General features: G+C 51.2%; 6 protein-coding genes across 6 annotated transcripts; 5 read left to right on the top strand and 1 right to left on the bottom strand.

The window, feature by feature from the left end:
* Nucleotides 1-1,072: 1,072 nt before the first annotated feature.
* EI97DRAFT_477996 (cytochrome P450) lies at nt 1,073-2,995 on the top strand. Its single transcript, XM_033801976.1, has 4 exons — nt 1,073-1,344; nt 1,395-2,519; nt 2,574-2,740; nt 2,799-2,995. Exons 1-4 carry the CDS (start codon nt 1,270-1,272, stop codon nt 2,956-2,958), a joined length of 1,527 nt encoding a protein of 508 aa, XP_033657811.1. The 5' UTR covers nt 1,073-1,269; the 3' UTR covers nt 2,959-2,995.
* A 154-nt stretch (nt 2,996-3,149) lies between these two features.
* On the bottom strand, nt 3,150-3,608 carry EI97DRAFT_368951 (uncharacterized protein; the record flags this gene model as incomplete). The annotated part of the gene is made up of 4 exons (XM_033795159.1): nt 3,150-3,221; nt 3,330-3,394; nt 3,448-3,479; nt 3,541-3,608. The coding sequence occupies 4 exons, from the start codon at nt 3,606-3,608 to the stop codon at nt 3,150-3,152; spliced, it is 237 nt and encodes a 78-aa protein (XP_033657810.1).
* A 117-nt stretch (nt 3,609-3,725) lies between these two features.
* Nucleotides 3,726-5,944, top strand: EI97DRAFT_369774 (class II aaRS and biotin synthetase; the record flags this gene model as incomplete). Its single annotated transcript, XM_033795203.1, has 3 exons — nt 3,726-3,762; nt 3,817-4,459; nt 4,507-5,944. 3 exons carry the CDS (start codon nt 3,726-3,728, stop codon nt 5,942-5,944), a joined length of 2,118 nt encoding a protein of 705 aa, XP_033657809.1.
* Nucleotides 5,945-6,626: 682 nt separating this feature from the next.
* EI97DRAFT_430012 (uncharacterized protein) lies at nt 6,627-8,402 on the top strand. Its single transcript, XM_033797583.1, has 2 exons — nt 6,627-7,394; nt 7,447-8,402. The coding sequence occupies exons 1-2, from the start codon at nt 6,748-6,750 to the stop codon at nt 8,042-8,044; spliced, it is 1,245 nt and encodes a 414-aa protein (XP_033657808.1). The 5' UTR covers nt 6,627-6,747; the 3' UTR covers nt 8,045-8,402.
* Nucleotides 8,403-8,592: 190 nt separating this feature from the next.
* EI97DRAFT_491729 (uncharacterized protein) lies at nt 8,593-10,066 on the top strand. The gene is made up of 2 exons (XM_033802282.1): nt 8,593-8,851; nt 8,938-10,066. The coding sequence occupies exons 1-2, from the start codon at nt 8,734-8,736 to the stop codon at nt 9,786-9,788; spliced, it is 969 nt and encodes a 322-aa protein (XP_033657807.1). The 5' UTR covers nt 8,593-8,733; the 3' UTR covers nt 9,789-10,066.
* Nucleotides 10,067-10,120: 54 nt separating this feature from the next.
* On the top strand, nt 10,121-11,737 carry EI97DRAFT_430011 (uncharacterized protein). Its single transcript, XM_033797582.1, has one exon. It carries the CDS (start codon nt 10,440-10,442, stop codon nt 11,670-11,672), a length of 1,233 nt encoding a protein of 410 aa, XP_033657806.1. The 5' UTR covers nt 10,121-10,439; the 3' UTR covers nt 11,673-11,737.
* Nucleotides 11,738-11,793: the final 56 nt, after the last annotated feature.

Below are 11,793 nucleotides of genomic sequence, written 5' to 3'. Positions count from 1 at the left end.
AACGCATATGCTCAATCTCGGTCAAATGGTCGTCCAGTTGAGAAGGAACTGTAACTCTTCCATGCTACCTGGTTCCCGCCGTCTCCTGGCTTTGCGTCTTTCTTTCTCAACTATCGGACATTAACCTCAACAGCAGCACGCTTCCCAACGGACTCGACGTTGGCATCAATCTGTGTCGTCATCGTCATCAAACCCTTCGTCTGTTGTTGTCCTCACCAAACTCGTGCAGGGCGACTACATCTTCATCTCCTTCATCTTCAGTGCTACTGTCGTGTCCGGGGCTTTCTTCGGTGGACTCTTCGACGTTGACGTTGATCGTAGGTGTAACATATAAATATTTTGCAGCAGAGCTGTTTGCGTCAACAACTTCAGCTTAACCGCATCATTGCCAATAGAAAGGCCCCTTTCTTGCTCAAGCTCGTTTTCCGCCTGCGCGACCCCGTCTGGACTTCCGAAGCCAATTGCACCATCAGCTTCAACCTGGAAGTGATGATGGATGTTAAAGCCTATGTTTATCATACGAGCAGCCATCGTGGAAGTTGAATCCATGGTTGAAACTACCAGATCCGGACTTTGGAATCCATGAATTCATCTCTCACGTTGTACTGACCAGGTAAGGCGGAGCTGCTTTTCCTTACATCATAGATCCTGCTGCAGACATCATGGGATGACTACATCTGCATGTTCATCCCTAATGTATGCGTCCCGAGATTGCTAAATTGTGGAAGTTCCGCACGACAGCTTCGGCATCGAAAATGCTCTGCCCGTAGAGCTCCTCTGACGACTGGTTACCATGTGCGGAGGCCTGACCTTGCCATAATGTCTCCAACTCCAGCATCCGACCCTCCGCTGCCCCACTCGCCTCTCCGTTACTACACACTCGGCAGTGCAACACAAAACCGTAGAGTTGGGACAAGTACGGATATAACTCGTCCGGGCGGCGGAGTGTGCATGGTGTCATTCAGGGTTGACGGATATATGCAGAGCGCTTAAAGAAAGCACGGTAGGAAGTATCCTTACTTGATTCGAAACATAGCTCTTGACTTAATTTCTTTGCTAGAAGAGCGCTTTATCTTAAATTAGTGTATATAAGTAGGTGCGCGATCTCCGCGTCGCTTTGTTTAAGGAGGGTGGACCGCGCGACCGTCTTTCATCTTGACTTAGTATTGTTGTACGCCCAGCGGTACTTCAACAGTGCTAGCTGAAGCTTCAGCGGCCATTGTCATCCTTCATTCACCTACATTTCCATGCTCCCCTCGATTGATTGTCATGGAGAGGCCTAGCCTGTTCCCCAGCATTCGCAATGCCTCCGTCCTTCATATCCTCACTGCTATTGTCGCGTTTGTTAGTACAAATCTGCTCATTGGCAATCAAGCAGCTAATTGAGATTCAAGGTGTTCCTCAGATGGATCGTGAGGGGTATATATCGAGTGTACTTCCATCCGCTCAGCAAATTTCCCGGTCCCAAGTTCTCCGCCTTCACCCGCATCCCACACCTGAAATCAATCTGGACTGGGAAAACGCACCTATATGTCAGAGAGCTGCACGAACAGTACGGAGACGTCGTCCGCATCTCACCCGACGAGCTCAGTTACGCTCACCCAAATGCCTGGCGGGACATCTTTGGCAAAGGCGTCAAAGGTACGCCCGGCTCAGTCCCTCCCAAACATTTCGTCCGCTATTCGAAACCCGCGAACGGTGTCGAAGACTTGATTGTCTCCGATGACACCGATCATGCGCGTATGCGTCGCATCTTTAGTACGGCCTTCTCGGACAAGGCGCTCAAGCAGCAGGAACCGCTTTTCATGCAGTATGCGGACAAGCTCATAAAGTCGTTGAGAGACCATGTGAAGGAAGACGCAGACGCAAAGCTCGACCTGTCGCGCTTCTTCAACCTAACAACCTTCGATGTCATGGGCGACTTGAGTTTTGGCGAGTCCCTCCATATGCTGGATAGTGGAGAGTATGATCCTTGGGTCAGTGTCATCTTCGAGTCTGTCCGGAAAGGGATAAAGCTCGGCTTGCTGTTTTGGTATCCTGTTGCTGCTACCATTTTCCAGGCCATGGCACCGAGGTCGATTAGTAGGGCGCGTGACATACATTTCCAGTATGCAGTCGATCGTGTGACAAAGAGACTCGAGAAGGGGAGGGCGTCAGAAGGAGTCGATCTATGGACTTTGGTTCTGGGCCGGAAAGAAGGCGAAGGGTTGTCTCGTGGGGAGATGGACTGCAATGCCTCGCTTTTCATGGTCGCGGGAACGGAGACGACGGCTACGTTGCTCTCAGGACTGACGTATCTCCTATTAAAGAATCCGGTGACATACAAAAAACTCGTCCAGGAGATCCGTGCAGCATTCGCAAGTCCGGCCGATATCAACATGGAAGGTGCTGCCGCTCTTCCGTACTTGAACGCATGCGTGAAAGAAGCGCTGCGTCGTTATCCCCCTGTTGCGGCTGGTCTCCCTCACCTCACACCTTCGGATGGGTCAACGATATGTGGTCAATTCGTACCTCCTCGCGTGAGTGTTCCCCTAGTAGGTCGAGCTAAGAAAAGAAGACTGATCAGATCGTAGACCACGGTCGCGATTCCTCATTTTGGAGCGTACAACACGAGCATAAATTTTCGAGACCCCCTTGCCTTCGTCCCCGAACGGTGGTTGGGCGATGAGCGCTATGCTAACGACCGGAAGGCGGTGTTTCAACCCTTCCAGTACGGGACACGGGACTGCTTGGGAAGAAAGTAAGTGATTGAGCCCTTGCCGTTGGGACAGACCTTGCTGCTAATGGCCACTTTCTAGTATGGCTTATCATGAAATGCGACTCATTATCTCAAAAGTTCTGTACAACTTTGATTTGGAGCTTTGCCCAGAGAGCGACAACTGGATGAACCAGGATACCTATATTATTTGGGAGAAACCTCCGCTGATGGTTAAATTGAAAGATAGGGGCGTTTCCTGAGTGGAGCATTAAAGTCTTGAATCAGGTTGGTATGTATGTAGGGTTATCTCCCCAACCAAGCCCAAATCGTGTATTACATCTGTAGCAGCTTATTTAGCGGAGCAATCGAAATATTCAAGTTCATCACCCTACTTGTAAAGTCATAGTTGTATCGTGGTCTGCCCCGCCGGGGCAGAGTGAAGTTGAATATCTCATCGTAAATCTTTGGCATCAGTTCTCTTATCATTCCCGTGCCTCTTCCAGCACTCTCGAAACGTCTCCATCTGCGAAGAATCATCAGCAATGCTTGGTCGCGAAACTCTGGGTTCGCATCAAGCCCGTCGGCTGGATCTCGGTTCAGGCCAAGCACCACCGAACCAGCAGCTGCTCACCTGCTTCTTACACGCTCGCCAATCCTTCTTCTCGTAGTAACAATCCGTCAACTTCGCATTTTCATCTGCAAACGGTCAGAATTATTCGTCTCGTTGGGCAATGGAATGAGCAACTGACCCGCACACCCCGTGCTGAAGATCCTTTTGTCCCTTTTTTGATCCATCGTCAGCGCGTCGCTCAGCTTCACTTTGATCACCGACAATCGCGTACCACTCATCAGGCTCATCGTCGTCCGCAGTTGTCTGAGCCGCCACGACTCTTCTTTCGTCATTCGACATCTTTGAGGTGTTCATTGATCGTTGTGGGCGGGCTGACCCGTCAAACGTTCACTTCCAGCAGTCGAGCGTGCACGTGCCTCGGTAGAAAGTGGGACAACACCGAGTAGGACTCCAACCATGGCGACTGGGAAGATGAATGTTTTGGTCTATTCCGGTATACTTTCTATCGCTATGATACCTATCTAAAGCTTGGCTAATGGCTTTGAAGGAAATGGAAGCACCACTGAATCCGTGCGTCATTGCCTCTATACGCTTCGTCGCCTACTCTCTCCCACTTATGCAATCATTCCGGTCACCGGAGATGTCATCATCAAGGAACCATGGACAGCGTCCTGCGTTCTTCTCGTGTTCCCTGGTGGTGCGGATCTAGGCTACTGCAGGACGCTCAATGGGCCGGGGAATCGGCGCATCAGCCTCTATGTCAACCGAGGGGGAAGCTATCTAGGCTTCTGCGCTGGTGGCTACTACGGTTCTTCGAGATGTGAATTCGAAGTCAATGACCCTAAATTAGCGGTCGTTGGTGACCGTGAGCTTGGCTTCTTCCCAGGGACCTGCAGGGGCCTGGCGTTCCCCGGCTTTGTGTACAGTTCGGAAGCGGGCGCTCGCGCGGCTGAGCTGAAAATCAACAAGGAGGCACTCCCGGATGTAAACCCTCATATGAAAGAAACATTTAAGAGCTATTATAATGGAGGTGGTGTGTTTGTTGATGCGAAGAAACTGGAAAGTCGGGGTGTGGAGACCCTGGCCAGCTATACCGAAGACCTGAACGTCGATGCAGGCGAAGGTGCTGCAGCGGTTGTCTACAGGAAAGTCGGACAAGGTCATGTTGTTCTGACCGGACCTCATCCAGAGTATTTCTTCCCTGAGCCCTCCCGTGTGCCCAAACTGACTGTATCAGATTTGCTCCCGCCAACCTTACCCGGACGCCTCAAATGCCGTCATACTCGGAAGCTATCGACCAGATTACTAGCACAGACGCCACTAGAATCGAGTTCATGAGACTGATTCTGCGCAAGCTCGGCTTAAAAGTCAATGACGAGGAACAAGCGGTACCGTCCCTCTCCAGTTTGCATCTCTCAGCTCATAAGGCTGCAGATGTCGCCGATCTCATCGCTTCGTGGAGTTCGATCCTCACTGTAGTAGACGGCGAGGAATACATCCTAGGCCAGAATGATTGCTTTCATTTGGAAAGTGAGCATTCTGTATGGGCAGTGGAGGGGCTGAAAAACGCCGTTCAAGCATTGGAAAATGTTATTCCGGACGCTATGATTGGGAATCGTGCTGGCGATCAGCACACTCAAGACAAGGACACTGTCAAAGGCATTCTTGAACGGATAGAATACACGAGGAACTACACTACAGGGGATCGAATATTGGACTACAACATGATCATTAAAACGCTGAAGCCGCATGAAAAGGAGCTTCCATCCTCCCGCGAAACACCATACTTCCACCACGACTCCTTCTACGCCAACCTGGAGCACTACCATGCAATGCTGCGAAACCCAGGTTTTGCCTTCGGGAGCTACCTTATGTACGGCGAAGTTGTCACATCCACAAACACATTGCTTGAAAAGAACCCGTCCCTGCTCCGCCATCTCCCAACGGGCTTCACAATAACAGCAACCCAACAAATAGCGGGCCGAGGCCGCGGGTCCAACGTCTGGGTCGCACCACCAGGCGCGCTCATGTTCTCCACCGTTCTACACCATTCATTTCAGATTTCACAATCCGCACCTGTCATCTTCGTTCAGTATCTTGCTGCCCTTGCCATTGTGCGAGGTATCAAGTCTTACGCACCAGGCTACTCCGACATTGGCGTCAAGCTCAAGTGGCCCAACGACATTTACGCTCGACTACCAGGCAGCCCAGATAACCCCGTCGTCAAGATCGGAGGCATCTTGGTAAACAGCAGCTACAGCGGTACGAGCTACGACATCGTCTGCGGTATCGGTCTCAACCTCGCCAACCCCTTGCCAACGACCTCCCTCAACATGCTTGCCGAAGCCGCTAACCTCAAACCCTTCACGTACGAGAAACTGCTCGCCTCCATCCTTGCACACTTCGAATTTCTCTACACGGATTTCTGCAGTAGAGGGTTCACGAGGGACATGGAAGACGAATACTACGCAGCATGGTTGCATATGGATCAGATCGTCACACTGGAGACGCATGAGGGGGCGAGAGCGAAGATTAAGGGTATCACGAGAGATTGGGGACTGTTGTTGGCGGAGGAGTTGGGGTGGGAGGACAGACCAACTGGGAGAATTGTGCAGTTGCAGAGTGATAGTAATAGTTTTGACTTCTTTAAAGGGTTGATTAGGAGAAAAGTATGAGTTCGGAGCAGGCGCGTAACGGTGGGTGTAATGTATACTTCTTGTAAGAGCAATATCACTGCTACTTGTAAAGCGTAAAGTTGCTCTTACTACTTTCATACTGCTTCCTCTCTCAATAATCCGGCTGGCTATTGCTTGGAAGCCCCTCTCACCGCCCGAAGAGCAACGGGACCCTTTCAAGCTTCTGCTGTAAGTTGCCCTTTACCGTATATTCTTGGTAGGAGCTAACCAACATATATACATGCGGTAAGTAGCGTACACCCACAATCCTCCCCACCATCACCTTCTGCGCGCTTCAGTCCCTCACTCCTCGTTTATCTCACACCCTTTCGTTGAAACTTCATCACAGCACATTTCTTTTACCCATCTACAATCACTACTCACTTTTCATCTCTTGGCTCCCGCATCCTACCCAAGCTCACTCACAGCTCTCACGATAACGGATACAACGGACCTTGCCCAGAAATGAAGCCAGGAACCTTCGTTCTCTACTGGCCCAGCAATACGGTGCGGCCACACTGGCCAGCAGTCGTTTGCAGCATCGATATGGTACCTAAGACGGTCCTCAAGCGAAGACGGCTCACCGGGTCAGAAATTCCAATTCTACTGCTACAAAAAGATGAAGTGTGAGTGGGAGAACGCAGGATATGTCGCAAGACGAGGTGGCTAATCAACTTTACAGGAGATTTGCGCGCGGACAGGACGTGTATGCGGTCAACAAGAATACATCGATTTCATTCATCAACGAGGAGGCAAACAAGCATCCCGGTTTACGGAAAGCACATGAGTGTCTTACCGAGGCAATGAACCGCCGACCGCCTATGACTTACTGGAAGAATAAGGTGAAGCCACGATACGGGGCGGACCAGTTACTCCAGTACAAGGCCACTCCCTCTACGAAGGGTAAAGCCGAACGCACCACTCCGAACAATCCGAGCAACAAAACTACGCGGAAGAGGCCTGCATCCGATTCCACACCACATGAAGTAGCGGCCGAACCGGAACCTTTGCTAGAAACACCTGTCGTAAAGCGGGTTCAGGCCAGTTCACACCCACCTTCGCAGCTAACCTCCCTTCCGATCCTCAGTCTCAGTCCTCCTACTCCCTCGCAAACCCCGTCTCTGCCTTCTACTCAACCACTCTCACAATCTTCATCCCAAGCCCTGTCTCTGCCTCCCATGCAACCTCCCTCGCAATCTTCGTCCCAAGCTTCGCCGAATGCGCCTCCTCCTCCCGCCGCGGAGGCTTCCTCCTCTCAAAACGAGACGGGTCATATGGACCTCGATGACGACGATACCGCTATGGACTTCTCGTATCATGACGATGGCCGCCTTCCCAAGTCACAGGATCTTCAGAACGGGGGAGAAGCAGAGAAGCCACATAACGAGGGAGTGGCACAGAACGAGGGAGAAGCACATGACTCTCAGGAGGAGGCAGAAGCAGACGAGTCGTACGTTATGCGATCCATCATTACATGAGGCTTCACTAACGAAATCATGCAGCCGCGACAAGTTCATTGCCTACTGGCTTATCGGAGATCCCATCCAACGTTTCCCCATCCCGCTCACAGCGGTGAACCAACGCGAGCATCTTGTGAAGATGCAGATTTTGGTTCCTCACGGTGACAATGGTTGGGTAGTCAGCAAGCCCTCGTTCAGAGATATCGATCCCCAGTATTTCCGAGCCGTTGCTGCGTTCCTCTGCAATGACGAACTCCCAGTCCCTGGTCCAGAGAACACCAGTCGAGACGGGGAGAATGCGGTCTGGAAAACCTACGCCGGGATATGGAAGATCGCCATCGAACTCTGTCTGGAAGATCTCCTGGAGGTGTTGGTGGAAAAGATACTCGCGCTCCAGCCATGGCCTCTCACGGATGATTTCACACATTTCGTCTCCGCTGTGTATGCCGACGACACAGTGCCAGCCTCGATGGATGGGGACATCAAAATGAGGGAGCTGATTGCGCAGTTCATAGCTCAGCATCTTCACGATTATGCTGGCTTCATCGACCTCGTGAAGCATCATCCTGTGCTTGAGAAGGATGTGCGCCAAGCGAAGGCATATGCGGGAACGAAAGAATTGGAGGAGCGGACGGATTGAAGGAGTCTTTCCTTCCATACTTACTTGCACATGGTGGCTGCTTTGATTAGCTTTCTGTCTCTGCTGCTCGGATACTTTCTTCTTCTTCTACTGTGCAGCTTTATATCTTAAGCCCTGATTTCTTTTTTCTGTCTTTGCTGCCTGAATACGTTCTTTTTCCACTGTCCTGCATTATATCAAGCCCTGATTTCCTTTCTTCTAGTTTCTTTCTTGCTTTTTCTCAGAATTCCCGACTTGAATGGCGTGGCTACCTCTGACTACCACTCGAAGGTCATTCAACGAAATGTCATTCCCCACAAAGTCATATTTAGACAGTCCAAGCATGGCAGAGAAAGGAGGGATAGTGGAGACGTAGGCTGAGGAATATAGTGGTCAAATCACTGCACCCCATCCAATGGTATGATCATTCTAACTCTTTGCGAAGGTGCTCTGATTCGTGCAACTCCACCCCTACGATACCCGAAGTACAAGACTTGTTTATGAAGCATATCCAATGCAATAGCAGAAATTACTCTCCTGATTTGTAGCTTGCTCAAAGTAGGTTCGCATTTTCATGTTCTAAGTGTTATACCAGAGCAATGACGTCATGCACATACCCAAAATAATAGCTTTCGTCACAGCTCAGCGATCAGCTTTTCAATCCCAACCAGAGAAATTTACAAACGAATTGAATATATCCTATCAGCAAAATGAGTTGGATGGACTCCTGGTCACGTCCCTCAAAACACGCCATCACGCCTCCGCCACTCTACCTCACTGCGGCAGGCGACGATGTACCTTATTGTCACAGCTGCGGGCGCTTGATAGGTAGTTTCATTTCCCATTGTTCAAGTATCTAAATAGAATTCGAGGTCTTCTTGCTTCAAAGCGCATCTGCTCACATGCAAGACCAGGCTCTCGCAGAACTCAATCATCCCAAAAAGTCAAATACTGCTCCTCTCGCTGCCGGAACAGCAAACCAGGTCCCCTAGACCGCAAAATCGAGGCTACATTCTCCTCTCTTCTGAACGGCCAAATACCCTCAAACATCGAACAAACTCCGGAGACACAAGCTGTGATAGAAGAAATCAAGGAGAAGCAGAAGAAGAGGAAAAAGGTTAAGGGGGATTCGAGAGTCATTGTGGAATGCAGCGATGTCGAGCATTTGATTTTTCATCATCCGAACGATCCGGAGAAGGTGTTTGGGAGGAAGAGGAATAGAGCGGCTAGGGGAGTGAAGGGCATGGAAGAGGAGTTGGAGATTGTGGATACGGTAGATGAGGGGTCGGCTGCACCGAAGGCGCCTTCGCTCACGGATGGGGAGAGCCTGGATTTGACGGTCAGTGATGTTAGTGATGCGAGCGAGGATGGAGCGACCGATGGTGGTGTACTGCTTGATTCAGCGGAGGGGTACGGTGGAGGAAAGATTCGACCGCCGCAGGATAAGTCGGATGTTAATGGGAGTATTGGCGGGGAGAAGGGATGGGCTGAGCGGATGCAGGAGACGGAGGATATGAAGGCCAAGAGGAGGGAGGGGCAGAGGAGAGCGGAGGAGAGGGAGATGGTGAGGAGAGCAGCGAGAAGAGGATGTGCGTTCGGTTTCGTCGTGGAGGGAGAAAAGGCTTCCGAGGGGAAGGGGTCAAAGAAAGAGAGCCAGGAAGCGTGGGAGCAGAGGAGGAAATGCGAGGCGGTTATGAAAGGGGCGGCTGTTGAGGCGAGCTATGCAAAAGGGAATTGGGGAATCAGGTGGAGGGAGAAGGTTTGATGAAGAGAGAACTGCGATGCTACGGCTCTATTTCCACGAATTGCATCCATATTTGCATGACTTCTGGGGATACGGGTATATGTTGGCGTATTTTTCATGAATCGCAAACTCGAGGAAGGCGGCAATGTTGACGATGCTGAGAAACCCGCTGAAGAAGGCACGCCCACAAGAGATGAAGCAACTTCAACCTGGTGATGTACTATAGCAGATAAGCCAGAGCGAATACACAGTTTGCCGAGGTATGATTTCATAGGATGTGAAGATAGAACTTGCGCCACACAAAAACCGTTGCAAGTCTGCGGATGTGTCAGGTTTAGTTGAGACCCTTTGTGTCAATCCAGACTCTGTGGGGAAGGTCAAAGCGAATGCCCGCTTGCACCTTCCATACGCCGATCTGAGACGTTCTGGCGCGCTTCGGCCAGTTTACTGACGTCACTGCTTAAAGCGGCTGCGATCCGCACGTCATAACGACGCGTGAACGAGGGTTTGCTTCGGAAGGTACAAAACTGTGATATCTCCCTTCACTTTGGGTTCGTTCCAATCAACTCATCCACTTCCACTTTACATCCATTCCATTCCAGGCGTCATTTGTGAATCTCTGTTACGTTTTCTCATTTCCTGTATTCCCATCCTCACATCCACACATACACAATGATCCAAAGACGAATTGCCTCGAGCGCCAGCTTCGTAGGCCGATCAGCACGCCCCATACCGCGCGTCTCCAACGTTCGTCCTCGCTTCCAATCCTCCCGCTTCCAATCCACGTCATCAGGCTCCGGACCCAATGCGGTCAATTCAGGCTCACCCGCAGTCGTCGGTGCAATCACCGGTTCACTGGCCACTCTCACCATCGGATACATCTGGTACAGGCAATCAGGAGCGAGGGACCTCCTCAAGGCGACGAAGACCACAAAGCAGTATGTGAATACGGCGCAACAGAAGCTCAAGGAGGCTACCCCAGAGCCTAACGAGGCACTCAATTGGCTGCGCAATGCAACAAACAGCTACGCTGCTTTCATTCCCGGCGCTCGTGGCTACGTCGACGCTGCTTTTGACGACTTGGATGCCATTCGGGCGAAGCATGGAGACGAGGTGGACCAGATTGTGCGGGAGGCATACGATGAGCTGAGGGATATCGCTGGGAAGGGAGACTTGAGTTTGCTTACCGCACAGAAGGCGTGGAATGCAATTGTCAAGCACCTCGGCCGGATCGGGGACTTGGCTGGTGATGCTGCACAGCAGATCTTGGACAACCATCCTCAGCTGAAGGAGAAGGTTGGCGGTAACATTGACGCTCTCAAAGAGATGGGTCGCAACTACGGACCCGAGGCGAAGAAGGAGGTCGACAGGACATGGGACCAGATCAGTGACATTGTAAAGACAGGCGTCAGCGCTCAGAATATTGAGAAGATTCGGAACCTCATCCAGGAGAAGACCGAGAAGGTCAGGCAGCTCGGCGATGAGGCCTGGAAGAAGAGCATGGAGCGGGCTGAACCTTATCTTGACAAAAACCCCAAAGTCAAGGAGTTCGTCGAGAAGAATGCCGATACCCTCAAGCAAGGCAACGTCCAGGAGCTGTACCAGAAGATCAAGAAGGCTGTCGAGAGTGGCGACATGGGCGACCTGGAGAGCTACGTCAACAGCGCTGTCGGCACGGCCAAGGATTCCGGGTTCTTCGATCTTGACAACTACCTCCACAAGATCCCCGGCGGTGACCAGATCATCCCCAAGTTGACCCAGCTAAAGGAGGTTGCCGAGAAGCACGGCGACGAGGCTCAACGGATAATGAAGGAGACGGTCAACGAGATTTCGGAGATTCTGAAGAAGAAGGGTGACGAGGCTGCAAATCTGGCGAAGAAGGCGAAGGAGGACACTAAGAAATAAATAGATGCTTTTCTTTTGTAAGGGGGCTTTAGAGTAGCATGGGGTTTCTTGTATGATACCAGGAGCATCATTAGCATTGCGGGGAAATGGTCTCGAGGTCCAATGAATAACATTCTAGCAC

This window comes from Westerdykella ornata, assembly GCF_010094085.1.
Source record: "Westerdykella ornata strain CBS 379.55 unplaced genomic scaffold EI97scaffold_2, whole genome shotgun sequence".
Taxonomy (NCBI): Eukaryota; Fungi; Ascomycota; class Dothideomycetes; order Pleosporales; family Sporormiaceae; genus Westerdykella; species Westerdykella ornata.
This window is presented reverse-complemented; position numbering and strand designations above follow the sequence as displayed.

Excerpts from the sequence above, each read along its gene's own strand:
- EI97DRAFT_430011 (XM_033797582.1), top strand. The coding sequence starts at position 10,440 with ATGATCCAAAGACGAATTGCCTCGAGCGCCAGCTTCGTAGGCCGATCA.
- EI97DRAFT_491729 (XM_033802282.1), top strand. The coding sequence starts at position 8,734 with ATGAGTTGGATGGACTCCTGGTCACGTCCCTCAAAACACGCCATCACG. Across the intron at positions 8,852-8,937 it reads CAGCTGCGGGCGCTTGATAG|GCTCTCGCAGAACTCAATCA; the intron begins GTAGTTTCATTT and ends ATGCAAGACCAG.
- EI97DRAFT_430012 (XM_033797583.1), top strand. The coding sequence starts at position 6,748 with ATGAACCGCCGACCGCCTATGACTTACTGGAAGAATAAGGTGAAGCCA. Across the intron at positions 7,395-7,446 it reads GAGGCAGAAGCAGACGAGTC|CCGCGACAAGTTCATTGCCT; the intron begins GTACGTTATGCG and ends GAAATCATGCAG.
- EI97DRAFT_477996 (XM_033801976.1), top strand. The coding sequence starts at position 1,270 with ATGGAGAGGCCTAGCCTGTTCCCCAGCATTCGCAATGCCTCCGTCCTT. Across the intron at positions 1,345-1,394 it reads TCACTGCTATTGTCGCGTTT|GTGTTCCTCAGATGGATCGT; the intron begins GTTAGTACAAAT and ends TTGAGATTCAAG. Across the intron at positions 2,741-2,798 it reads CGGGACTGCTTGGGAAGAAA|TATGGCTTATCATGAAATGC; the intron begins GTAAGTGATTGA and ends GCCACTTTCTAG.